Below are 27,937 nucleotides of genomic sequence, written 5' to 3' on the forward strand. Positions count from 1 at the left end.
TCTTTGCAACTTGGGAGAAAAGCAGAAAAGGATTTAGGCACCTGCCTTTGTTACCTGCAGTTAGGCAGACAGACTCCATTTCACAGAGGGATAAGCCAAGGGATGGCAGGAGAAGGCTCCTTGGACAACGGGAGCGGTGGCCCCACTGTTCCTGTCTGCCCGGCACTGGGGTGGTGCAATAGTCGCAGGGGAAGAGGGCATGTAGAGGGGTGAAGGTGGGCAGGCAGGAGGAAAAGCAATGCGGTACAGGTGAGCCCGCCGGATGAGACTGTGTAGCTTAAGAGCACATGGGGAAGTAGTCTGTGACAGTGGAGTACAGCAGATATATGAAGATATATAAATATATAGAAACATGCAAATGGGAGCACCCAAAAGAGGAGAAAAAGGAAATGAAACTAAAATATCTGTAGGCACCATGTCAGGCTTTGTACTAACTGAGCAAGCCACCTGCATTGTAGCGTGTGCCCCAGGAGACGTGATACAACTACAAGAATGAGGTGGCTGTTTAGAGTCCTTAATCATTCTATTGACTACTTTCTCTTTCCTTGTTAATTAGCTAGCAGCAAAGGCAGAAAATAAACTTAATGCGGTTTCCTGGCTTGCCAGTAATCTTCCTCATACATAGAGTTGTCCCTTCAAAGGATTTTAACCAGGGTAAGTTACACATTTCTAGGAACCATTCCACAAGGAGACCCTGGAAGGGACCATTTCAAAGCTGGATGAAAAGGTGTTTTACCTCCCTAAATGCCAAAATGTCTTTTCAGTGCATGTGGAGAAGAACCACTGAGAAAAAAAAAAAAACAAATTACTCCTACTTTGGTTTGACTGTGAATTAAGCAAACTTCTTCCCTACAAGTTGCTGAGGTTTTGATGAAGGCAGATTGTGCATGCAAAGTCTTTGGTATTTCTGAACATGGTGGCAGGGAGCACAATTTGTGCTGTTACTTCTCAGAAATGAGGTAAATAGTATGTTGAGACTATTTCTGTGAAAAAGGGGAAAATAATATGCTGAAATGATGATCCTGTCAAAACACTTCTGCTGTACTGTCCTCTCGTTGGTGACAGTACCGATGACGAAGGTATTTTGTAGGCAGTGAGTGTCAAGAAACTGTCTCTAAAATGTTGTCCTGGCATGTTATTAGCATATAAATTGGCTCACACCCAGATGCCTTATGGATCTTAAAAGATCAATGGCTGGGCAAGAGAGCAAGAATGTGAAATACAAGTGTGTGCTTGTGCGTGGTTTGCCTGACATTACCCTCATCTCCTGTGACTTCCATGACTACCTGGGTGGCTTGCAGAAAAGCTGGACCTGGGTCCAACTCAAATCCCACCAGCCCAAGGGAGAGTTTCGTTGAAGAATGGCTAGGCAACAGTTCCAGCCTTGAAGTTAGATGCTCAGGTCTGCGTTCAGGCCTATTGATAAGTTCTAATTTAATAGTAGTCTGTTGCCACACATATTTAGTGTGTCATGCCGACACCTCAGGACTACAGTGGTTCAAAGTGGTTTAAAGACTCCCAGCTGCTTGTATTGGTGGCCTGGCAGTATATTGTCTTGGCCAGGTGGGTAGGCAGTGGCCCAAATTGAGACAGCCAGCACTGATCACACTGAATTTGCATGGATCAAGTTGCTTCTCTCTGATTTCAGAGCAATATTATTCTTTACTGTTTGGTCTGCGATAGCACCCAGAAGCTGGAGGTGCTGGTGGAGCTTGGTAGTGCCAGGAGGAAGAGGAGAAGGAGGAGGAAATGCCTTCCCCAAAGAACCTGCAGCCCCAGCTCCCTCACTTGGGTCTGAGGCAAATAAAATGAATGTTTGTGGCTTGGTGAAAATGCCCTTGCTTTATCACTACCTGCCTTTGGTGGAGGTGCCCGAGACCAACCTCTACCACATGAATTTCAGAGACCAAAACAGAAAATCGGAATTGGCTGAAATAAGGGAGAATCTCTTAAGCCCAGCCTATTTTTAGAAGATCCTCTGTGGAGAAAACAAAGTCTAATTAAAAACAGACTTTATTGTTGCAGTAACCCACCATTTCACATGTGACCCTGGGAGTCTTCCACCTCTCTGGGTTTGTTAAATCTTGTTGTTAACTGCCTGAGTCCTGCTTAGTTTCAAAGTCGATACTGAATACTACCTTCTCCACCATATCTTACTATTTTCAAGGCACAAAATGAACATCGCCCTTATTAGGAAGCTCTGCTCTTTAATATTTATTTTTAGAGAACACTACTTATAATGATTTAATGTCTCTTCTTTTGGTAAATGTAGACTCAGTGGTTTTGTGTGTGCTAATCTCCACTTAATCTTTCTTACCGCTGCAAATAGCATAGGGGAAAAGATGTTTTTGCAGAATAGCATAGCTTGGAAATTGTGCTTTTTTAATTACCAGCTGTGAAGAAATCTTTTTCCACCAGTTGACTTGCATACTTTTTAGTGGTATAACAGGTTCTGAGGGGAGATCTCCACCACAGATAGCAACATGAACTTCCCTCCTTAGGAGGCAATTGCACGTTGTATCTATAAGATTCTCCTGAATACATTGTCTTACAGTTACTCCCTTTGTGGTGAATGAAGTCAAGGGGGTTTGGTCCTTCCCTTTAATAGCCTCTACGCTTTGCAGGCTGTAATTTTCAGAAAGGCTCAGGACAGGAGGCACGCCTCTGGGCATGTCTCTGCTTCCCTTCCCTAGCGAGCCACCTCCATGGCACTTCAGCAGAGCAGCAGATGGGAGCAGCAAACACAGTTGGCCAGAGGGCAGAAATCCTAGCAATGAGTCCTCACAGACAACAGCTCCTTACTCCGTTTTGGTCTTCCACAAGCTGACACCATTAGTATCCCCAGTGTCATCATTCAGAAGTCATCAGCAGCTGCATGCCAAAGGATGCTCAAGGATTTGGATGCAATATCCGGACATCCATGCCGCAAGGGACCATGATGGCAGGGAAGGGAGCAGCAGCCCCCCTGTGAGGGATGCACTGGGCTCCAAGGACACCTCTGTCCTTGCTTTTGGAAGCTAACAGGGAATTGTGGGATCAAAGAGAAGGTTTGCAAGGTCTTGAGAGGTTTGTTAAAGCGCGTAGCTCTGAACCTCCTCCCACAACGTGCTGTCATAGGACTGGCCTGGGAAAACAGCTGAGAAACAAGTAGGATGAGAGCATCAAGTGCTAGCCTGGGGATGGGGTGGTCCAGCCTGCGGGCTTCCCACTGCGACCAAAAGCAAGCAATGGAGATATTCTCCCTGTTACGGCAACGAGGACCTTCGCAGAGCCAGTGCGGGCTGTGCAACTTGGGTGCACCTCAGCCCCCCACATCCCTGCCTCACCAGGACCAGCAACAGGCAATGGCTGCAGGCAGGGGCAGCACATCAGGAGCAGCTGGGAGTGCTGCATGGGGCAGCAGTGCTTACCGGGATCACCATTTCTCAGCTGCCAAGCCCCCTTGCCAGATGGCACCGTCTCAGAACGGCACCATTGGGGCACCTGTGGCTGCTGACCTGCTGCGAATGGAGGTGGTGATGAGAGCGTGTGCAAGCACATGACTGATCAGCAACAAAGCTCCTCTTACTTTCCATCCCCCTTGTTTGGGTGCGAGCAGACCGTGAGACCTAACAAACCTCAAACCCACTGACAGCGAGTTGCAGAGCCTCTAATTTCCGCCCTTTGCTAGGCAGGTCCCCTGAGCCTCAGTCAAAACCTCCGTGCTCGTGCAAGAGCTCAGTATCTTCCCACTTTTACTCAGCAAACTGCTGGCAGCATGCCCCACCCCCAGACATTTGCGTTCAATTACCCTGAATTTCATCACAGAAAGCAAGTTTTGCCTGGCCACAACTTTGAAAGGGGCAAAAACAAATGCCGTGGGTCACAGCCTGTTATAGCTGATCCGCTCTCCAGACTTGCCACCTTTTTTTTTTTCTCCCTGTTACGTGGTTTTGGTGTCAGATCATCCTCCTGGCCGGACAGATCTAACAGGAAACTCAGTTATTAATCAGATTTTGCAGTTTGAGGGGGGAAAATAATGTTATAAATTGCGATTTAAGGAAAGTTGCAAACACAAATGGGTGAGCAGAAAGCTCTCACTGTCCTTCTGAAATGACTGCCACTGTTTCTCTGTAAAAACACACTCATACTTCCTCTGCTGCAACTTCTCACACCACTCAAGTTCCCCAGGGGAAGTGAAGAAGAAAACTCGTCAGAGAAACAGATCAGGAGTGAGAGAGATGATGACTGACTGTACCAATGGCACAATTTGGGGATTTTGGGGCATAAAATAGACATAATGCCCACGTGGTTCTCTGGGTTGCTACCATTACTAGCCATCCATATATTTGAAGTAAATTAAACAATAAACTTTAAGAGCTCTTAAAATCAAGGGAACTAGTTACCAAGGAAAGCCTTCGACTAAGGGATAGCATGCGTTACGATTGAACGCTAGTGCCGACAGGGCAGTAGATGAAAGTTGTACCTGGGTTGCATTCACGATTTCCCTCAGGCTAGAGGACGCAAAAGATAGTGTATGGGCATGTCTGCAGAGCAGTGAGAGGCTGCCCGTGTCACCCTGACCCAGCCATGATGGGAAGGAGTCCCGACATTTGCCTCTGCACCCTCTCTAAACTGTGGTTGTCAGCTGAGCAATACCTGACTAACGCATACCTGAGGGATGCTAGAGGTGGTTTTCACAACAGGACTCAAACGGCCTTGCCCAGGTCACATTTCTGTAACTGGTTTGGGCCTTGGTTTATTAACCAGCTCTCGCTGAGTGTAACACTTAAGTCACACCATCGTGGCACAAGGATCAAGGTGTGGAGCCTGTGGGATTAGAAATCCCATACAGCTTCCCCAAGTATTCAGGTGTCTATGTGCCTACATCAAAGAGGGCAGCCTTTTGCTAGTTTGTTTTTTTTTTTTTTTTTAAATTGCTCTCAAGAGCATTCCTCCCTACAATCGCAGCTGCGAGAGAAGCAAGAGCATAAGCCGATACTCGGATGCTCGGTCAAGTCCCATCCTGCCACAGCCTGAAGCAACGTGCTACACTCCTACTGACGACTCAGCTCGACTCCTGCTAACCTGCTGTGGGCAGGAGCATTAGCTCAGGCTCTTCAGGCCACGCAGTCCCCCTCTTACCCAAACAGTGGAAGCGTTTAGTAGATTGACTTTCTCAGAGGTGTTTCTTATTCTGCTGGGTCATTCATTCAAATGCCAAAATTGTGACTCATTAAAAGGGCAAGCTTGGGCCGGGGGGGTACAGGAAGAAAGAAAAATAGCTTGCAAGAGCCTTCCTGTTTATCCACGGCCTGGGAAAAAAACAACACAACAGAATACACACGCCCTTGGCTCCACTATCTTTGTTGGCACAGCGCTGGCTTGGCTCTGTCCCTTACCACTCCAGGCCAAATCCAGCCCTGCTGCGAGCATGTTTACTTTAGAGGAGTTTACTTGAGAGAGAAATCTGGCCCCCGGAGCCTGAATGCTCGCAGTGTGCGAGTGAGCGCACAGGCACTGGGAGCCCCCGTGACAATGCGCCGCGGCGCTGGCCCCCAGCCACACCGGGGAGGTCATTTTCTTCTCGGCAATTAGCGAAGTGGTGGCATCGCTAAAAGAAGTTGAATAAACACATTCAACCCGGCTGGGTCCCCGGTTTGCTCTGTTCTCACCACCCTTCCTTCTGGGCGCGCGGTGGGGCCCCATCGAGCGAGAGCCCGATGCCTGTGCACTACGCTTTCATTCAGGCCTGGTTGGAAAGGGCTCTTAGGAAAGAGGAGGAGGGGGGAAATAACCCTTTAGCTTTCTTCTTTTACAACAAATGTCTTCACTTTTTCTTTTCAGGGAGGAAAAATGCCAGCTTCTCTAAGAAAACTGCAGCAAATGGCTGTTTTCATGGGACTGTTCAGCGGCGGGGGATGCATCGTGATGTATAATCTTATGCAAAGTAAGTCTTGGTGCTGTTAGCAACCTTATTTCTCCTCTGCCCCTTTCATTTGCTTTTGTGTAGCGGGGAAAATAGCAGCATGCAAGATGTGAAAAGCAGATGAAGCGAAGGGAAGTGTGGCTGAGCCTCTGGGTTCTGCCTCTGTGGGCTCCGCTTTGTTCAGCCCCAGGGCTGCTGCTCTCCCAAGCGCTGCTGCACGCATTTCCAGAGGTTGGTATTGCATAGGAAGCAGGCTGCTGTGGTCAGGAGAAAGTCTGGTTTCTGGGGGGTTTCCTGAGGGTGAGGGCGAAGTGAAAGCTTAGGCAGTAGTGCAGGTTTCATTTCTTACTGAGATTTTACAACTGGGCAGGAAAGGAGGACCATCTGTGAGAAGGTATTAAAGTCTAGCGGGTTTTATCTGTAAATCTCTCTGTGGTGCTGGCCTTTAAACACAACATGCCTGTGAAGTGCTAAGATACCATTAGTTTCTCCTGAATGAAGGGCAGGTAAGAGCGCTCAGCATTGAGAAGACCAGGACAAGGAGAGAAAAGCTAAACAGGTGCCATTGCTGTTTATAGACAGCTCTAGTTGCTACGTATCTTTGGCTAAGAATCCAAATTATTAGTCCAAATGATAGATGTTTATTTTCTCTAAAATTACTTCTAGATATTTAGCATCAGACCAGAAATAGGCTTTGCCTCTCCCTCAGGGGGTGCTATAGGCCTCTTGGCTCTATGCTTCTCCCTTGCTGGTACTATCAAATGATACTGCTTTTCACCTACCCTTATATCAGAGGATGCTGCCAGAAAAGTGTAGCCAAGCCTGTTCCTCAAGCCCTCAGATAAGCTCTGAAACCTCCCCTTCATTTTAACAAATCAGACAAGGCTGGAAAGCAAGCTTTAATTTTAGGCAGCTCACGCCCTCGAGCTCTGGAGTACATGACAGATATATGATCCTCTTACGCTTTAAAATATTGAGTCTGGCTTTAACAAGGACATCAGCATTTTTTAATTTTCAGCTTCAGCATTGTTATCTAGAAATCTCGGGGGGGGGGGGGGGGGGGGGGGAAGTCACCCCCTGTGCTGTACAGAAAGTCAAAGGGCTCATTCCCCACATCACTTAGCTGTGCAATCAAGTGGCACAACGCAATGGCTACTTCTTGCTCTGTTGCAACATTGGTGGCCACCGAGCAGCTGTGACAAGCCAGCTGGGCTGTTGAAAGGACACTTTCTGCTGCAGAGTGTGTCTTTCTGTAGCCTCCAACAGGCAGCGGAGCCACACTGGGAGCCTTCCTTCCTTGGCCCACACCCAGGGTTATCCTAGTTCCTTCTGCTATCCCAGTGCACAGAACTGGCCCATACTGGGACCTGTGAGGAACAAGTGGCTTCCGTAGTGGTGGGAGCAGGGGGAGAAGGGGTGCTTCCCTCCCCTTCAGGCTGAAGGGAAGTTTGCATGCACGTGGTCTCTGTGAAAGCTTGTACACACACTCAGGTAATCCTATTTCTACTCACTCTCTTCACCTCCACACCCTCCTCACAGGAGCAGTCTCCCCAGCCAACCCCAGCACCCTGTCAGCTCTCCTACTGAGAGATGAAACATGCGGACAAACGGATTAGTCGGGCATTTTATGTCCAATACACGGGATGCTAACAAGGAACAGCTGAGAAGGAGCACCAGGAAACTCGAACCCGTTTCCCCTCCAACCTGCAGGATGAACACAACCTACTTTTAATGGGGTCTGGGTGGCTGCTTGCCATGATCCGTAGGCACTAAAGGGCTGGCATGCTGCAACCCCTTTTGCTGGGGCTCCTTAGGATGGCCCAGGGGGCCAGGGAGGACCAGCGCAGCCTGCAGCCTAGCAAAGCTGTTTCTATGCCAACTGGATGCTACCTGCTCACAGGAGATGCCTCTAATTAGGGAGAGGGGGCAGCATCCTTCTGCCTCACGCTCCAAGAGCAATACCGATAGGCAAGAGACCAGGAAACAAACCTTACACCTTGTTTTAAACTCTTTGGAAGGCAAGAGCATAGTTGCCAGAGTAGGATTTTCACATATGCACACTCTTAGCTTAACTCTGCCCTTCTTGATGTCAAGAGAGTGAAGTTAGGCTGGCGTGAAGCACATCTAGAAATCTCAGCAGGCAAGCCTCAAAACTGTTTATAAGCAAGTCTCTGCCTCCATAAGGAGAGTCGGCACATTTCCAGCCTCACAGCTCTGCATTGCACAGTGGTCACCAATGGACAGCATTTCCCAGCTATATATAGTAACCAGACATTGAAAAATAGCAATTTACTACAATTGCCCTCCATATGCCAACACTGCAGCATCCAGTCTACTGTGCTATTGTTGCTGCTTGACCATTAACTCTAATGGTGCTTCTTTGTGCCTCCCTTTTAATGCATCCATCAGTAGAGTTGCAGCTTCGTGGCTGCCACTTGAAAAGCTGTATCAAGACCACAGCAAGAGTTTCACAGCAGCAGCTGTTCCTGTCTCACACCAATGTCTGCGAAATATTCTCCATTGTTAAAGTATTTTCTGTACCTCCTATAAAAAAATAATTACATTCAGAACATTTTCAGATGTTCATCCTTATGCTTTTTTCCCCCCCGTTTTTTTTTTGGTCCTTTTAGATGACGTACAAACGTATGAAAAGCAGGGAGACACAGCCATAAGCGGAACTGTGTATCAGTATAGAACAGGCTATTTTCAGAGCCCTCTTCACTTATGTGAGCTGAGTAACATTACAGCTCAGCACTGCTGCTCTGATGTAAGGGTGTGTTTCCTCCTTTAGCCAGATTTCTCCTAATTAATAGTTTCAGAGTGTTTTTCAGGGAGGGTGTGGAGTCTGGAGGAAATGTCTTTTTTTTTTTTTTAACTTAAGTTTTGATTTTAAGTGGACAGTCTCCTCACTACCCTGTTTCTCTCACCTAGAGAGTTTTGCCAGGACCCAGTATTATCAGCAGGCTTTGGAGCAATTGAAGAACAATCCCAGTGCCCTGGAAGCCCTGGGTGCCCCCCCTCTTAAGGTTCACAACATCCGACTGACGGATGGGAGTAACCACGTGGACACAGAAAGAGCACAGGTAACACTGGGGAGGTGGTGTCACAGGGTGGCTTCCCAAGGCGCCGGGTGACAAGAGATCAGCTAGGGGATTTTCAGCAGGTCACGAGTGACCTGGGGGCACTGGAAGGCAGTAGGGTGGGATGCCAGTTGATTTGGAAGAGGAATGGATTTCCAGAGCATAAATCTGTGCTCTAATGCGAGGGACTAGAAACACCAAGAGCGGCATCTTCATGTTGTGCTATACGGGCACATCACAGAATGCAAAGGGATCTCCCAAGTCAGTCGATCCCCCTCCTGCTACTGTAAGCCACAAAATCATTTTCAGAAACGTATCAAGATCCATCTTTAAAATAGCAGCTGCATCCCTCTTCTCCCCAGATACATCACACTCTAGTTTTTAAAGCTTTATTCAGAACAGAGATTCATAGCTACTCACCAGCTACACTGTGGTACAGCACAAATGGTGTGGTTTTTAAAAGCACCTGTATGTCAGGACAGCTGCCTGGCACGGGGCTGAGTGCTGGGGTTACGCAGTGACTGGAGAATGCTGCGCTGGGTGCTGAAGTATTGCACAAGGCTGCCTTGCGTCAGCCCAGGGTTGGGGCGAGGCAAACCTTGCAAACACAAGTCCGCTTCCACTCTGGGTTGCTGCCTGAAGAGGGCTTTCCATCAGTGTTTTTACCCCTTAATCCAGGCTGCTCTTCCCTGGTTTTGCTGGTGACGCAAAATGTCCCTAGTGACCTCTCCGGGCAACTCACTGAGGGATCTCGTCACATTTGAATCATTTTGTTCCTCCTGGTGACTAGTTTTGAGTCCTGGGGACCAAACAAGGGCAGTAAGGAATGGGGCAGATGCTGCAGTGAAGGAGGGGAGCTGTCAGGGCAAGAAAAATCAACCTTTAACCAACTCATAAAATTTCCACTTTCCATCTCGCTCCAGCCAGGCTTCACCCACGTGATACCCTGGGCCAAAACGTTTCCCAATTTCCCAGGTTTTAGAGATTCTACAAGGCAACATATCTAAGACCAAAAATGTGGGAAAAAAGCACAACCTCTTATGCTGATTGAAAAGAAGAGAACCTGTCCCACTGATGTTTTCCTGCATCACCTTTTAAGAATGCTGGTTGCTCAGGTGACTCAGGGTGAAGTCAAACCCTGCCTTTTGCTGACCTCACCCAGGACACAAACCACCAACTTTCTTCTCCGCTTTTTCATGCTTATGAGCATTCATGTTCTCGTGAAATAAACTAGTTAATCATCATTAATGATTATACATCATAGATCAATTTACTGACTCCATCCATACTACTAACATCCCCAGCTGCTGCCTACTGGGCTGGTTGGAGAACCCCTGGCATTTTCCCTTTGTGATTGCAGTACCACCAGTAAACTCTACACTTGAAACATTTCTTTTATACAAACATTAGACCAAGTGCAATTAGCTGTGGTTGGTGCTGCAGCTCCTAGCTTTGTTTGTTAAACAACTGAGTGGTAGAATTTGTGACACTGAGAAAAATCATTGAACATCTCACTGCCATGATGCATGTTAATGGACTGATCTGTAGAGTATCTCAACCTACAGGCTTGTTATGGTTATGGGAAGCTAGTACAGTGCAGGTCACCTCTGGATCACCATGCGTTCTGGTAAGGAAAGGTGTTTGCTCATAAATATTTCAGAGAGTGAGTGGTTTTCCCTGGGGGTTGCAGCTGTAACACAGTACATTCTTTCAGCAGAGAGAGATTAATGTATGGCAGAACAGGCATACTTGTATAGCCATGCACACGTTAGCCATTTGAAAAGCTTAGTGAAACTCTGAAATACGTTAAAAAAAATAAAATTAGGGTTTACGTTAAAAGGGAGGGGTTGCACCTTTGACTATAGAAGGACTGAAGGCCCATTTCAGTTACATGCTTCACTGAATCTTTAACATACTTTTACATCTGCAGATAAAGTTACCGGTATCTGGAACAAAATCCGCGGGGTACCTCTATATTAACTCAGAGATGGACCACTCTCGTCAATGGTGCGTACTGGAAGAAACACATAGGCACAGGGAGAGACGTGGTAGGAGAAGAGAGCAGAGCAGGATATTTGCTTTAGTCATCCGTGTTGCTGAGATCACGCACACAAAGGAAGAGGAAATTCATGTCTGAAGGTCTTGGAAAGGTTATTACCGTCATTACGACAAGAATGTAAATTAGTTGAGAAATACTGAATTCATCCCTACAAATACAAACAGAACAACATGAGCCATTCGTGTGAAATGTGTTCTACAAACTAAAGCTCAGTATATACACAAATACTGTGAACCAAGATAACGTATTGTCCCCTCCCACCCCTCCTCCCCAAGAAGGTGCAAGGCCGTTGAATAGCAGTCCTAACTGTAGTCTAGCATCACGTATTGCAATAGGGGAATTATCTTACACATCACATCAGAGCCTATCAAGGTGAGCTAAAAATCATGCAGGATTTTTTTCAAGCTATCTAATAAACACGTCTTTATAGTTAAAAAAGTGCTAGACAGATATATTACAGTAGAAGGATGCTCTGACTCCACATCATATAGTAGTGACTTTACATTTTTGTAATACTGAAGCCTGAAAGCCTCTCTTGTCAAGGGTAAACTGATTCCTAGAGCTGAGCAAAGAATTACTACATGAATTCGAAGTCCGTCTTCCATTGCAAAAGAGGAAATTTCATTAGATGCAAACCTCCTCACATGTACTTGCTCTCAGAGTTTGTTAGGCACTTCTGTTAGCTCTATTTAGAAACCCAAGGCTACGTTTTTGCTCAGCTGCCACCAGCCACATGGTAATGTTTTCTTTTCATAGTTAGATGAGCACAACTTACTGTATTTCTCTCCTGAATAGCTATGGGAAGTAAGGTGATGGGAGGAAGGCACTAGACTGGGACTTGAGAGGCTCAGGGCCAGACCTGGCCTCCTCCCTAGTGACCAGAGATACCTTCAGAGGTCCCCAGCCACCTTTCTTGCACATCTACACTTCCCTGGGCACCTGGGCTCTAATCTCCTCACTCCTCCTCATCCCCTCCTCACAGATGGAGGGAAATAACAGTTCCCTCCTGTTTCACTGAGTTATGTGAGGATAACTGAAATTGCAAGATGTTAAACTACGGGAGTAATTGAAGTGCATACATCTCAGAGTTTTATTTTAAAATGAGCCCTCCATGCATTTTCATCTGCAAGCTTAAGAGGGGGGGCGGAAAAAAAGCATCTTCTGTAAAAGGGTTTGTGGCAGACAGATCTGTCAGACTCAACCGTCTTGGCTTACATGTGGGGTCCTGCACACAGCTCCACTTGGGGCTAGGCAGGACTCGGTGTCCTTGCACCCAGCTGAGGAACTAAGAGTAAAATGGCTTGTTGCCATCTGCTCCACAAAGAGGAGCTCCCGAAATCCCTGAGAGAAATAACAAACGTGTAAGCGGGCCATCCTGGTGGGGCTCTGCAGAGCGTGCACGTGGGTTCTTGCAGTGAAGATGTGGGAGGCAACCAGACCGATACAGACACACTAAAACAGCACTGGGAGGTGAGCTCTCTCTGCAAAAGTAGTTGAGGCTCCCAAGCCACTGAAATGCTTCAGACTCTGAAGGAGCAGTCTGTCCATCAGGGGCTATTTATTTATGTGGTTATTAAAAAAAGAGGGCAACTGAAAAGAAGGGAGATTGGGAGTGTGTGAGCTGGTTTGGACCTGGAAGGGAGCGTTCGCTCAGGTGCAGGCAGCGCAGGGATGGGGAGGGTGCCCAGAGGCGAGGGCGGCCAAGGCACCAGTCCTGTAAAGCGATGCTTGCCTGCCCTGAAGGGAGCAGAGGGAAGGGCTGAGACCCCAGGCCATGCTGAGGGGAGCAACCAGTTGCTCCTTCAAGCCCTGTTTTAAATGAGGTAGTTGCTTGTCCCGGGTCGGATAGAGGCGGAGGGCTGGTGAGGGAAGAGCCCTGCTGCAGACCCATTGCACAGAGGTGCAGCAGCCTAATTACCTAATTGTATGTACTCAGCACTGACTCCAGCTAAAGCAGAGCTGGGCGAGTGCCAGGAGCTTTTGAAAAAAATCCTATCTTAGTACCCCGAAATAATAGTCCTTCCCAGCTGGAAAAGCAGCATGAGCAGTCTCACAGAAGTGGGTTTGGAGCAGAGCTTAGAGGAAGGAAAAGGCTCCCCCTCAGCATCCAACAAACGCAGTTTCCCCTCTCCTTTGAGTAACCATCTTCATACCCCGTCAGGGTTTCAGCAGTCACATTGAGCGATCACACAGTGTTCAAACTCCTCCAAGCCAGGATAATTCCTTAGCAACATGGTCTGGCTCCAAGGCTGGAGAGGAGCGGAGTAAGGAATGCACCCGCAGGATGGAGAGGAAGAAAGGCACCGGGTTGCGGCGGGGGGAAGAATGTCCTGCCTAAAAATAGCTGGCAGGATTTTATTCGGGTTGCAACAAACAGGAACACACATCCCAGACCTTTAAATCTGGGCTGTGCTATTAGGGAAAACAGCTTTCAGAAGCTGGCAATCGCAAACCAAGTTTTAAAACACTTGAGAGAATTTTTAAGAGCAATGAACACGTGGAATGATTTGTTTCTCCATGCCAGCTGTTTCTACACCAACTTTACTACAATATTAGAAGTGATTGAAACAAGTTAAAAATCTCTTTTGGTTTGTGTCAGCTGGTGCCTTCAGGATGTCACCTTGAAACTGCGGGATGGTCAGAATATTCCAGTTTACCACTCCCCGGTGGAAAGCATCAGTGTGCAAGAAGGCTAAAAATCAAAGGCAGCTGCTTCTCCACCTCCCATCAAGCCGAAGGAGCCATTAATCGATTGCATCCCGCTGTGTATGTGAATGTACACAAGTGAATTTCACTTAAGTGGCTGCTCTCAAGACAATTTCCTTTCTAAGATTGACCTCATCATTGTCATAATTGTAATTTCTTTCTTTTGCTGGTTTATTCATGTGTTCAGCAGAAGCCTAAAATAAATATCTTGCAAAAGACTTGCTGTTTCAGAGAAGTCGTGTTATGCCCTGTGTGTGTTGGTATTATGAATTTGAAATAGATAAAAAAACTGCCAGGAAACTGAGCTTTTCTACAATTGCAGATCAAAGTCAGGACAGTTGGGCTGCTCCATCATGGCTAGAAGACTAAGTCAGCTTCTCAATGCGATTCCCTTGCTGCTTTGGTTTTCCTCCATTTCTCAACAAGGCGTTACCTAAAGCAGGAGGGACGAAGCAGCAAAGGTGAAGCTCAGCAGCAGCCCTCTCCACTGCTAACGAATAAGTCACTTATCAGGTAGATTTGCACCCTCACAGTTATCATTAAAAAGCTCATGAGATAGCAGAGGCCACTCATCGTACCTTATGAATTCCAGGAAGAGGCTTCCTACTCGCACTGCTCGTGCTGAAGGTCGATAAAACAGAAGAAGCCACAGTTTCACACGAGCACTGCCTGACACAAGTTTGGGAGAGCACCTTCACTCTCCCACTTCTGCTTAGGGAAGAAAACACTCAGGAGGTGCAGAACAGGTAAAACACTGCCACAGTTCAGTCAGACTACAACAAGAAATTTTGATTGTGCCCAGATTCTGTCAATGCGGCAGCTCAACCAACAGAGGTAGAGAATTGCCCGTCACCAGAAGCAAGTTGAGGAATAAGCAAAAAAACCCCAATTCACACACACACACCCCAAAACTGCACATTCTAACAAACTGCAAAGCCTAAGGCACAGTATGGGATGGTGAAGAGACACAAGTAACTGTCCTTTCTTCATGCCTTGAAGTAATATGCAAGCCACTAAGAACGTCCAGAAGAAGGAGTATCTTGGATTTATTGTAACAGAGCAGGTTAATCAAGATGCAGCTAGTGAAAGCCCAGAGCTTACATCACTCAATTCCCTTCCCCCCCTCCGCTCTCAAATCCATATTTGAATCCTAGAAATCCACCAAAGGCACAGGCAATGCAAAGCTTTTCAAGAGTAATGATTATTAGATAGAGAAGGGAGAGCTGGAGCAAAGAATCATTAAAAACCAGCGAGCATTTTCCTGCTCAACAATGACCCAGCAAACTGGGCGAGGTGGCTTTTGAACAAGTCTGAAGAGCAAATGCCAAAGCAAATGGAAGGAGATACTAAAGGACCACAGCAAAAGCATCTGTGACAAACTATTTTAGAAGGAAACAACACACATGAGCTTTAGTTTGGGATTCATGAAGAGCTGCCAGGATGAACAGCACCTGTGAGACCTCATCCAACCCCTATGAATGCCCACCATGCCAGGGGAAGGATTAGGATAAATCAGAGAGAGACAGTGTGTCCCAGCTTTAAGATTGAAATAATTGCTATCCGTTTTCACAAAACAGCATACAAACTGTGTGATTTTAAAAACATTAGCCTTGCACTACTGCAGCCCACCTAGCAAGAAAACCACCACCTGGATCTCCACCATGCAGATCTGGCCACCCGGTGTCTCAGAGCTTGGACAACTCTGGCTTTTGGTCACTGAAGAAGCTTGGTGGGGAATCAAACAGTTGACAAGGAAAAGCCAAATCAACCACTTCACATCCATCAGTTATCACTTCCCTGGCTGCAGGTTTGACTCATTACCAATCTCCAAAGAAGCTGTGGCTGTGGTGAGCAACCCCAGCCCATTCAGTCCCTCCCTATGTCTGTGCTAGGAGTATCTAGCACACACTGCCGTACACCTGCCTTTTGTCACTGCTGTGCGCTTTAGTAAGCCTGGGACCTGCAGTGGCTGCAAGGCATACAAGTGTCCAGGAAACCTGACCACAGCCATCCCAGCCTGCAACACAACGCTCGCTCACCACCCTCCTGTCTTTTGAGTCGGCATGCACAATATCCCTGGTCCGGCTTCACAGATTGCTGCACCACAATACCACCACTTGGCTTGGCTCTAACCCTGGTTATCCAAAGCCTGAGGGAGATACCCCCACACAAACCTTACCAGTAACACGGGAGATTTTATTACCTTGCCTGGGGGAAGCAGAGCTTGCAAAGAGGTTCCGTCTCTCACTTTCCCCCTAGAGACCTAGCAGAGCATCCCTTTAACTTCAGGCATGCCTGATCATCCTAACCAACCCATAGGTTCATCAAAGCTGTGAGAACGGGCAGTATCAGCATATCATACTAACGTTTCTTTAAGTCAAATCTTTAAACCTGGAGAAGGAAGAAAGCAATGGATGGAGCTGGAAGCCAGCAGATCACTGGAGTAGGACAAGAGAAAAGTCACGTTCAAATCCCTACTTTTGTTTTACTACTTAATAGTCAGTAAACACAGAATTTCTTACCTCTTGACCTTGAAGAGCCTCAGAAGCCACTTCTCTGTGTTTGAGCTCTTATAAGATGCACATATTCAAAGAGAGAAAAAAGCAGCAAGCTGGTGCATTCAGTGCTGAGCTACTTTGGCCATGTGGCTCCCATTAAATAGACCACAGGCCACAGCAGCTGCTTTTGGAGAGGACACAGGTGCAGCCAAGAGAGCTGGAGCATGCCAGGAAAACGGAGAATGCAAAGGTTTCAAAACCACCAGCAGCTGCTGAAAGCCCAAATAATGTCAAGAGGGCACCCCTCTTCCCCTTGCAGTCTTTTCCACTAAGGTATGCTGGAGCAGATTAGGTTGCATTTAACTTCATTAGATCATTGAAGCACTAATTAATTGTAATTATATTGTGTTGCATGTCACTAAATACCAGTCTGGACAATAATTTCATTTTTATTGAGGAAATATTCATCTTTTGATAAAAGACCCTAAAAAACCCAGTTAAACTCCTTTAGGAAGCCATTCTTTTCTAATCACGGAATGGTTAAGGTCAGGAGGAGCCTCTGGAGACCGTCTAGTCCAACTGCCTCACTCACAACAGGGTCAACTAGAGCGGATTGCCTGGGACTGCATCCAGGAAGGTTTTGAAGATCACCAAGGATGGAGACTCCACAACCTCTGGCCACGCTGTACAGGTGTTCAACCATTCTCAGAGTAAAAAAAGCTTTTTCTGTGTTTCAGAAATTTCCTGTGTTTCAGTGTGTGCCCATTGCCTCTTGTCCTGCCACTGGGCACCACTGAGAAGAACCTGGCTCCACCCTCTTTACTCTTCCCCCACAGGTATTTATACACACTGATAAGGTCCCTCCCAAGCCTTCTTTTCTCCAGGCTGACAGTCCCAGGTCTCTCAGCCTTGTTGACAGGTGCTGCGATCCTTTAATCACCTTAATAATTTTCAATATGTTAAATAATTTCTTTTAAATTGGCTTGAAAATTTGCATAGTTCCTTTTCCAGTTGTTGGTGTGGTTAAACCAACCATCATCTTCGTTACCTTTGCTGGATTGCATGTTTGTTTCTTACTCTCTAGCTTGATTTTAACAGCTTCTGCCAGGCAGTCATCAGCCTCAAGGAAACTATCAAGGCAGCAGGCTGTTCAGGGCAAGAACTTAATTTACAACTGAAGAACAACAAATGCTGCTTAGCAGACTGTTACAACACTTGCACCTATTTGAGTTAGCCCTGAGTAGCACACAGGGGCTATATAAAACCAGGTGTTTTAAAAGCACTAGCTTCATAAAGGCTAAGCGGGCTGATGCGGTCCCTTTTGAGTATGTTTCTGCAGGCAGTAATACGGTTTCGTCCAACTTACGGGCCTGTCAGTTCACTTCCTAGCTTGGGCAGATGGCTTGCATTGCACGGGGAACGTTAGTCATTGGGATTCACCTCCCATTTAGAAATGAGGATGCATCCAGTTCTTTCCTGCCATTTGCCTGCATCTTGTCTGCTTGTCAAAGCCAAATAGTTTTTCCGCATGTTTTCGGCAAAATTTGCTACAAAGTTCCCTGCAGCATGACCCAGGCAGTCCTGTGACACCAGCAGCGATGGAGACCTGTCACATTCTTGGTGTTACTTTGGAGGACACATGACACCTGGCTAAACACCTTTGGTTCATTTTATGTAGCACCAAGTATATAAAAATACTAGACTCGCGTCATTTCTTGACCAATCTAATGCAGTTTCTGTCAATTGGCTTTCCTAGAAGATTTAGAAGCAAGCACCTTTATTCAATAACTTCTGAGAGACGGCCTTTGCCTCTCTTTGCTTGGTAAGGCCCATGACAAAAACTTCCATCCAGCTGGATCTCACGGGGTGCTACTGGAAGGTGGCGGTCGGTAAGGTGATACCCCAACAGCTCAGGAGATTTTCCTGTAGGGATTAGTTAAAAGGCACCTCCGTAATTCAGTCTGTACACTGGGATTACAAATTAATTGAAGACATGGGGTACACCGATTTCAACGCATCACCAGCTTAGCTGTGATTCTGATTGCACGAGCAAGCAAAGACTCAATGCAATTAAGTTCTCTGTGTTTACAGGAAAAAAGATAATCCCTTCAATTAGTTAAGTTCCCTTTCCTCTCCTAATTTCGCAGTAACTGTCATGGTCCTAACACTCTGCTTCACTTTGACAAATCCTAACCTTTTCTTAATTAAGAGAGATTTTTATCACACCCATGTGGACTTAATTTTTTTTCTGTTTTATAAAGCTTTCAGGTTGTATTTTTACGGAACCAAAATATTTTACTTTTACAGAGCTATACAGTTGTCAGCTGTCTTAGAACAGGAACAATTAATGAAATTAAGCAGTATTGGAAGAAAAAAACAGCTTTGCACAGAAGAGGAAATACTTTTCTCACCCAGCATCTAGTCGATGTTCTGACTTTCCCCACAGGAAGTAACATCAGGCAAATAACACAGTTCTGGACACAGTGCACCTTGGAGGGGATGTTAAAGTTTCACTGCTTCAGAGCACACATTTCAGCATGATTTGTTAAACCTGGATTAATGCTGATTTGCATCTGCTCCACCCTGTCCTGGATACACAGCTGTTCTACATTGCACACCATTCATTGGCATTTAAATACCATCTCTTTCCAACCCCACATCTTCAGGCAGGTCATTTCCCACCTGTCAGACATCTATAACAACAGTCCTAAGTTTATTTGCAATATATTTCTAGGTTTAGTATACACCAAGAAAAAACCCAGGAAGATTTACATGGATAATGTGACTATTAATGGCAATGACAGCTTAATTCAACATCTGTAAATGCTGTATTGTGAAGATCTCTACAGTGCAAGCATATTGCTTTAGAGTGGAAAAGATTATTGGCGCATTTTATATTTGCTGTACCAATTGAACAAATGTGTAATTCGGAAAACTAAAATATCAGTAATCCTGCTATATGGGTGTTGAGAAAAATAACTTTACAGAAGTCCTTGGAGAAAAGCAAGGGCATTTGAACAGGAGACTCCATCTAGCATATTACAGCCTAGTTCCAGCAATATATTTCTAGCTGGTATTCAAAGCCAAGCGTGAAGGTGTACAGTCACCAACCACAGAAGAGTTCAAGTTGCAGTAGTTTGCGATGCCGCACTGTACTTGAGCTTTACTATTGATTCCAGTCCTCATGCAGTCATCCTGCACCACACAAACTAGCGTAAATTTTGGAATTCTGTTTCAAATCAGTAATGCTGTCTTGAAGAAAGATTATGGTTTCTTTTTTTAAAAAAGTTATTATGTTTTGAAGTGTTTCCCAATGTGTGAAGAACAAAAGAGCCATCAGCTGTTCAGAAAACAAAATTTCATTTATTGTAAAGTTCCTGAAACAGTAAACACCTTATCAGAAGTACAATGAACTGGCACTATTTCTTTAAAATGTTGAACTTGTCTTCCAGGAACAGCACCTGGAATATTCAAGAGAGATCTTAAGCCATGGAATAGCTTGGTGCAAGGCCCACCTTCCTCCCTGTCCCCTGCCAGCACCACCAGCAGAGAACGGGCAGTTAATTTTTATTTGCGTTTCCTACCTAACTGCTCTCAAGATTCACCTGGTGGATCGCAAGCTGGAATTCACCCTTTTGTATTTAGGGACCCTCAAACGAAAGGTGTAAGAAATGAGACAAATCACAATGCAAATTCAGCTTTGGACAAAAAAAAAAAAAGATTATTTTATAGAACATTTAGTTTAATGACTATAAAATCTATAGCCTCTTGCTTAAAGAGGTGAACGTAGCAACAAGAGGAGACGAGGCTTTGCTTTCAACTAGATGTTTGCTGTTTATTCCAACAACTGCAACGGAGGCATAGGCCTGGGCCTACCCCGTCTATAGACATAGTTCATGTCTCTTGCATCAGAACCATAGAAATAACCGTTCTCCAGCAATTTCTAAGAACACCTGCACTTCCATTCCTTTCAGCTTCCTGCGTTTAAGCAAACAGCAGCCATGCTCCCAGCGTTACGAAGGCAGCCAGCCGGTGCCCAGTCTGGATAGCATTGCCCACAGGGTCCAAGGAGCCGATTCCTTCTCCGCAACCACCCCCCTCCCCACAAACACTTTAAGGCATAAGCAGCTTTTTTTTTTCGGATGAACTGCGTGTGTACATGCAGTCCTCCGTATTCATGGAGCTGCAGAAAACCAGCTCTTCTTCACAAGCTAGCGATTTGTTCCCAGTCTAAATGTGTTACTTCACTAGTAACTAAGCCTCTCAGAAACATTAACCTCGATAGCCCCTTTCTACAGCATAGGGTAGGAATACCTCATTCTACAGCTTCACCCACACCCACAGTGGAACAGAAGTAGCTTCAAGTGTGTGGGACTGGCTGATAGTCCTGCAGTTAAATGTTATAGAAAATTTTTCCTATTATAGGGCCAATCCAAGATGCCTTGTTTATAACTTATACTATTAAACTTTCACAACTTTATACAAATTCTTAATGATGTTAAAAAACACTGTACAAAACCACCTTAAGGCACAAAAAGTTAAACAGAAATGCAGCCCACTTGAAGTCTCAAAGCAGCCAATTCAAGAGAAACTGGCCTTGTAATAAGTACATAGTTCATTTATACACGTTAAGCTTCATTGTCATACATTAAAAACAGTAAATACAGGACAAAACGTATGCTGCTCAGCATCTACTCTTTCTTTAGTACCAACTCCCATCTGAGACATGATCTGTGGTTACAAATAGGAATTGAAACAGCTTATAGGTCCCTCAAATGATTTGCTCTGGGCAACCATAAGCTATTACATTTAGATATGCAGATACAGCAACATAAATTTGTTTTGTAAGGGTAGGATTTGAACATGCTTCAACCTCAGTGCTTTGCTCAACTTCGCAAAAGCAAGGAAGTGTGGATGTGAAAAAAGTTAAAATGGCAGTGACAGAAGCTGGGAGAAGTTTTAATTTGCAGAAATGAATTTCATAAGTTAACGTCCCTCCCCCAAGCAAATTGTCTCGGGCAAATGACTGAACAGTCAAAGAAAGATGCCCATGAGAAGTACTGTTGTGCTTAAAAACTCTGAAACAGATCAGCATTGCAGGTAGGGTCAGCAAACATCCAGTAGTGCAGCTACTGTACACCCCCAGAAATGCCCAGATAACACAGTTACTCTGTTGGCTCAAAGATTCTTGTTTAACTTCTACTAATGGCCAGCCAGAGCTATCCAAGAAAGTCTTGCACGGTAGCTTCTCAGTAGGAGTCTGTAGGTTGCTGTCTACAGGAGGGGAAAAAACAGCAGATGACTCATTTCTCCAGAGTACGAAAGGCATCTCTGCATTACAATGTAAAACACATCCAAACTCAGTTATTCAAGTACTATTGGATGTTTTCTTATATGAAGGTCTTCAAGGAGTGAGAAGTTGCCCTACCTACATCAATGCTCAGTATGTAATTCCATAGGGGAAGAAGCCTGAAAGAACAGTTTAATTCAGGTGAAATTTTTCTGATGTGGCTTCAAGTGAAGGCAGCCAGACGACTGGCAATGAAGCCTTATGGAAGAACGCTCATTGCCCCACTCAGTGTCACACTGCTTTTCGTTCAGTTTTCTTCACTAGTGCTTTTTCCCCCTCCCTTACAGCAACGCTAATCAGATCACCCCAGTACTGCTTGTGTTATCAACAAGCCGTTTACCTTTTGTGTGAAGGAAAAACTGTAATGTTAGCACAGAGCACTGAACTCCTGTTCACTAAAAAGGGTAAGAACATTCTCAGTACATTTGAAACTAGGAAAGTCTGTAGCAACATGGAAAGAAGGAAAAACTAGCTGAAGAGTTTCTATTCATTGTTTTACAGCAAGAAAACTTTTGTCAGGGTTTATTATAAAGGAACAGCATAAGGAAACCAAATAAATAGTTGAATAGTTAACAGTATGCAATATAATAGTACTAAACTTCAATTACATAAAAATTAAACTTTGGAACAGCATCAATATGAAAGATTTCTTAGGAAACTAGGACTCAGTCCAAGATCCTCAGACCTGTACATTGCAAAAACCAGTCAATTTTGATGCCCAGTTGGTCCCAGCTTTGCCCTCTGAGAACTATGACCCATCCACACAGCTCCCTAATCCCTCTCTGCCCCATCATACACATGCTGTTTTTCCAAGTGTCTAAGGAAGAGTGAGTGGGAAGCACGAGGTACAAGTTGTGCTTCATTGTTTCAGAGGAAGCGGTATCTTCTTCCTCATCTGATCGCTATATTGAACAAGGTTATGCAATTTAGCCTAAGGGTGCTCCTTTCTTCCTTAAAGCAGCAGTTAGAGGAACAGAAAGAAGGCAGCAATGACCTCATGCTCCCAGAAAAACCCCAGCTGGGTTCTGGGGGAGGTGGAATTGAGGGTTGATTTATCATTAGTTGGACGAACTGTCTGATCTAACATGGTGAAGTCAGTGGAGAGAACTTCAATAACTTCAGCAGAGCTACATCAGACCCTCCGTCATTCATTTCTCCACTCACCAACACTGTGCAGTCACACTGAGCTGGATTCTATTAGCACATCTCGCCCAACGCAGGAGGAGAAGGGAGGGATCTCTGCTGGCTCTCAAGAGTGACTGACTTAAGCAAATTCATCACCCTCTGGAGCAGGACTTTTCTGTGCTCCCAAATAAAGAAGTATCACCACTGTGATCTGGAATCGTTCCCCGATACAGATTTCTTTACCTGTGGGACACATGCATCTCTTCCTAGAGAAGAGCAGCTCACTGTTTGGCTATACACCAGATGAGTCTGGGTCTTTGACTTGATGTAAACAAAGAAATATATACACAGTACAACTTTGAAATCTGTATGTCAAGCCAGTTGATCAAATTCTCTTCTCATACAATTTTTAGATCAGTAGATAGTTCCACTGAAGTCAGGAGTGCTAAAAGGTGTTTGAGGAAAACCCAGCATTATGTATTTGCATTAAACGCCAAAACATATCCTAAAATACTCCTCTTGACATCTGTCACTGAAACACTTCCAATGTCAACTTCTCCAGAACACTGAACAATTAACAAAAACTCCATTAAGCAACAAAAAAACCAATAAAAATTACAAACAAAAATAAGCTTTTTTATCTTTGTTAAATTCCTGTCAGCCACTTGAAAACTTGTTTATCTGTTCCATGAAATTAAAAACTTGGCACATTTTCCTTGGATGCCATTTATCAACATTTTCTTTTATCTAGAACATTTATTGCATATCAGAAATTCACTTGGCTAGGATATTTTTATTTAGTAGAAAACACTGCTTTCCAGTTATAGCTATGAAGCTCCACACAGTTCAGTAAATGAATTCTCCTGGTATTTCTTGCAGTAATGGTTCCTCAAATTTAAATCGTTTGGAAATGGCTTTCTGCTCCGTTACTTTTTCTTTTTCTGACTGCCTACATTGTCCCAGTGTATATGAAGCCACTACGATTAGTTCTTCTGTCAGTATTGATTCTTCCTCTTCAGTCTTCTCAGCATCTACTGATTTTTCAGAGGCAGAATCTGCATCTTTCTGGGTGACATCACTGGTCTCCCCTCCTGTGCTCTTATTCCAGGCCCTGCAAGCAGGATTATCGCTTTGTTCTAACCATGGATGTTGAAGACATTCTTCAGCAGTTGCCCGGTCCCTGCAGAGGAAGGAAAGTGTTAAAACAAATGTCCAAATGAATTTGAAATTCAGTATCTTGCAGAAGAGATCCATACAAATTATTCCAAGCATATCACTGTATTAAAGACAGGCTGATAGAACTTAAAAAAAAGTGCTGATAGCAGCTACATTTTACCAAAAAAGACCAACAGCAGCCCAAGGAGATGAACTGCTAACATTTAAAATAAAGGAGTTCACAGGTCCTTAAATATCACAGTTTACGCTCCCATGTTGCCAACCAACTTTCAAAGCTTATACAGATTTTTTTTTTTTTATATAGGAAAATTATCCAGTCCTTACATTCTTAAAGTATTCCCATAGACAAGCAGTAGGAAATTTCAATAGTTGACACGCCCTATGAAGAACTGGTGAGGTTCCACAGAAAACACCTCTTCTATTTTGAGACCTGGAATTTCCAATTTGCTGCCCATTGAGAAAAGCAGACTAATGAACCAGAAAAGAGTAAGGTACTCTACCAACTCATCAAGAATAAAAGGCTCAAAGCACAGTTCATTTAAAAGACATCAGCAAGGTACCTGTAAAGAAAGTCAGTATACTGTACCACATGCTACAATTCATATACAGTTTCCTGAAATGAATTTGAGTTTTAATTACTAACACTAGGACACATTCAGAATATGCAAGTTTGGAGGGAAATGGAGGACTTCTCTTTTCATATACATGAAAAGAATAGTACAAAGAAATATGAATAATCAAAGTTCCCTTATACTTTAAAAATGAAAATGCCAGCACTTGCTACATTTAAAACGAACCCAGTCAGACATATTAGCATATACAATTGTGTATTTTACTTACTCGGGTTTCTTAACCAGCAGAGTTTTGATGAAATCCACAGCAGACTCTGATATGAGGTCAAAGTCTTCTCCAGAGTAACTTATGTTCATTTGAGATATATTTAAGAATGTTTCTTGTTTATCATCCCCTAAGAAAGGTGATATCCCTGTTAGCATAACATATGCCAGTACTCCAATGCTCCTAAATTAAAAGTAAAAAACAGAAAAGCAGTTTTTTAGGGTTTTTTTTTGTTTTTTTAAGAAAAACCTTTTCAGTAAAATAAGTTATGATGACCATTAATTTGTTCAACTTACCACATGTCAGTTGCTGTACTGATCGGGTCATAACTCAGAATTTCAGGAGCTATTCAGGGAAAAAAACACGTTCTATTTTTTTGTCATATGCAGACATTATATTGTAGTCATATAGTGCAATAACGGGCATGTGGTAAAATTTAACATAAGCCATTTGAAGCATGACAGTCTTTTGAAATAGAGATATTTCTATTCAAGTTATTTAAGTGATTACTATCATTCATTGGTTTTAAGTAAAAACAATTGTTTTCCTTTTATTGTCCTCTTCAGAAGCCAGGCCAGTCTCCTTCCCAATTAAGGAAGCTGTATAGAAATTTCTTATGGAAAAATGAGAAATATCCAACATTCCATGTTCCAGCACTGAAACCCATACCCATAAAGATATACCATACAACTTGAAGATTTTTCAAGTACATTTTCAAGGCCTGGAATGATTTGCTTTTAAAAAGATGAAATGGATACAAACCTCCACAAGCTACAATATTATATTCAGAGACTGAATATGTTATTCTGAACTTTTAATCCAAGTAATACTTGTCATCACTGCTGGTAAGAATCATCTAAAGTCTGTACTCATCTTCAACACAAGCACACAATTATCACTCATTAGACTGGCAAAGCTTACCAGTTCTAGCTTTTATAGCAATACCGCGTCCAAGTAATAACCTGATCTTTCAACACAGTAACTACACAGCCAGCCTGGCATTCACCAAATTGAGGTAGTTTCTCTTTTCACTCCCGCAAAGCCTCGATAGTCCCCTCCTCAGGGCTACATCACTCAGAGTAACAACTTACCTACGTATTCTGGAGTTCCCATAATTTCTCTTAGTTCCTCACTGCTCTTCATTATTCTGGAAAGGCCAAAATCTACTATCTTAATGTCTCCCAGAGGGGACTTACTGGTTAGTAGAATATTTTGGGGCTGAAAAACAAAAGGAGGAGACTTTCAGGATCACCCAAATCTAATGTCTATGACACCATAATATTGCATAATTATTTTAGATCATGAGTAGCAATAATGCATTTCATAACAAGTGATACCCAGGATCGTTTATTTGGGGTTGTTCCCCCCCCAAGGTGAACTTGAAGAGACATGTAGGCTAAAAGGAGTGGCAGGATTTTCTGTTTATAACAGAATCAAACATCTACCTTTATTAGCTTAGAACACATACAAAAGACATGCCAGTAGCTATCATTTCACAATAGCATATAAATACCTTCACATTCGTACCTTTAGTCCTTCATGTCACCTTATTAACTCCCCTTCCCTCCCTGCTTCCTTCCAATAGATGGTGTAAAATAACTCCTGTCGAAGGGTGTCCACAACCACCCCATCATTTTAAATAACCTGAACACATAAAACTGTTTTGACTACACCTGTTTAAAGAAAGTCTGTTGCAACCGACATCAATCTTGTTCAAAGTACAAACAACTGTATTACAGAATACTAACTGAAGAACAGTTTAAAAAAAATACAGCACCCTGAAAAACAGGTTTTTAAGAGCATCACCTTTGGATAAACTTGTTTGGTCTGACATCACTAGATCTTGGCTGTCATCCTTCAAAGCAACTTTGTGGTCATTAAGAAGTTCCTTACTGTCTATTTTAAATTGTAGCTCAGTTAAAAAAAAATCTGAAAACTAACTTTAGACAACAGGACTTAGATTTTTTGCAACTCAAGCATAGCCTTGCCAAAAAAAAAAAAAAAAAATGGTGTGACCCTCCCTGCCCCCAGGCCAATGGTCACATTGGGTTCTATCACATTGACTTCTATGACATTGACTTCTCTGAATGGTAACACTGACAGTTGACACAACAGTCATGCCTCTGGTGAGCCCAAGTTCCATGAAAATGATGAAGCCTTTATTTACTGAGAACCTGGATCATCTTGCATCAGGGTGGTTGAAAAGGGAGGAGGGCAAAGAGTAAGAACACCAAAGCAACCACTGACTGATAATCCCAACTGGATTAACACCAACATTCATACTTTTTCCCTAATCACCGAGCCATTCTCTCGTTCATCCCCTTGTCAATCATGAAGGCATGCTTTCACATGAACAGCCTCGCTTTTGAACACAGACATAAAACTGGGCAAGAACATTTTAAAAGCCTTGAGCCAGTTCTCCTTGCTGCAGGACCTAAATATAGTCAAGTTCTTTCAGTCCTGCAAAGTTAAACCATGGTATTTCAAACTAGCTCCATGATGTTGTCAATCTATTTTCTGTTTGTAAATCTACGCATTAAGAACAGCTTATTTTTTTTGCTTACAAACTGGGATCTGGTGGCTGTACAAAGGCTTTTGGAGCTGCGCATTACCATATGCTTTATAGTTCACATTTGTTATTCTGTATTTGTATTAGAAAAGCAAACATCCAAAAAAGCTGACGACCATGCCTCCCTAATTAGCCTCTCAGATGTTCTTCCCAGTGGGAAATTTAGTTACTTTCTGAAGAGGCAAATAGAAAGCATGAGAAAAGCATTTGTTCTCTATATTTAAACGAGGAAAAGTTTTTAATGGAAACATTTCGTGAAACCCTTAAGCTTTGTATTATAATATTTTAGTAGACAATGTCGTTGCCAGAAGTTTATTATTGCTCTCCTGGTAGCCATTCTAAAACGGGCCTTTCACTCTTACCGCCAAGCAGTTTGTTAATAGGCAGGTATAGAGTATCCAGGTTCTACAGAACCTATTTTGATTATAGCCTTATTTCTTAATTTATGGGACTTGCATTGCTTATTTTGGGAAATAAAGTGTGATGCCAGTTTAATATGCCTACTCTTTTAGTGACTGTTGCATTTTTTTCCACCTCCCCCTCCACTGCAGTAAGGCTTAAAGGTTCCAATTTAGATCCTCTTATGTTGTGCACTGAACAAAAACATAAAAAGAAAAAAAATCCCTGAC

General features: G+C 43.9%; 2 protein-coding genes across 3 annotated transcripts in view; one reads left to right on the forward strand and one right to left on the reverse strand.

Annotated features, from left to right (window-relative positions):
* The window catches only part of COA1 (cytochrome c oxidase assembly factor 1), a 53,960-nt gene extending 39,978 nt beyond the window's left edge, over window positions 1-13,982 (forward strand). Inside the window, exons 1-5 of one of the 2 annotated variants that reach the window (XM_076330761.1) lie at window positions 5,498-5,637; window positions 5,827-5,929; window positions 8,840-8,991; window positions 10,919-10,995; window positions 13,647-13,982. In XM_076330761.1, coding sequence (XP_076186876.1) covers window positions 5,836-5,929; window positions 8,840-8,991; window positions 10,919-10,995; window positions 13,647-13,743 — 420 coding nt within the window. In that variant the 5' untranslated portion in view covers window positions 5,498-5,637; window positions 5,827-5,835 and the 3' untranslated portion in view covers window positions 13,744-13,982. Of the gene's footprint in view, window positions 1-5,497; window positions 5,638-5,826; window positions 5,930-8,839; window positions 8,992-10,918; window positions 10,996-13,646 lie in introns of those variants that run through there. The other variant, XM_076330760.1, reaches the window with a different exon arrangement.
* Window positions 13,983-19,592: 5,610 nt separating this feature from the next.
* The window catches only part of STK17A (serine/threonine kinase 17a), a 28,854-nt gene continuing 20,509 nt past the window's right edge, over window positions 19,593-27,937 (reverse strand). Inside the window, exons 4-7 of the mRNA XM_076330768.1 lie at window positions 25,831-25,957; window positions 25,036-25,084; window positions 24,743-24,922; window positions 19,593-23,906 (exon numbers count right to left, since the gene is read on the reverse strand). Of these exons, the coding sequence (XP_076186883.1) occupies window positions 23,573-23,906; window positions 24,743-24,922; window positions 25,036-25,084; window positions 25,831-25,957 (690 nt within the window). The 3' untranslated portion in view covers window positions 19,593-23,572. The remainder of the gene's footprint in view (window positions 23,907-24,742; window positions 24,923-25,035; window positions 25,085-25,830; window positions 25,958-27,937) is intronic.

This window comes from Aptenodytes patagonicus, chromosome 2 (genome assembly GCF_965638725.1).
Source record: "Aptenodytes patagonicus chromosome 2, bAptPat1.pri.cur, whole genome shotgun sequence".
Lineage (NCBI taxonomy): Eukaryota > Metazoa > Chordata > Aves > Sphenisciformes > Spheniscidae > Aptenodytes > Aptenodytes patagonicus.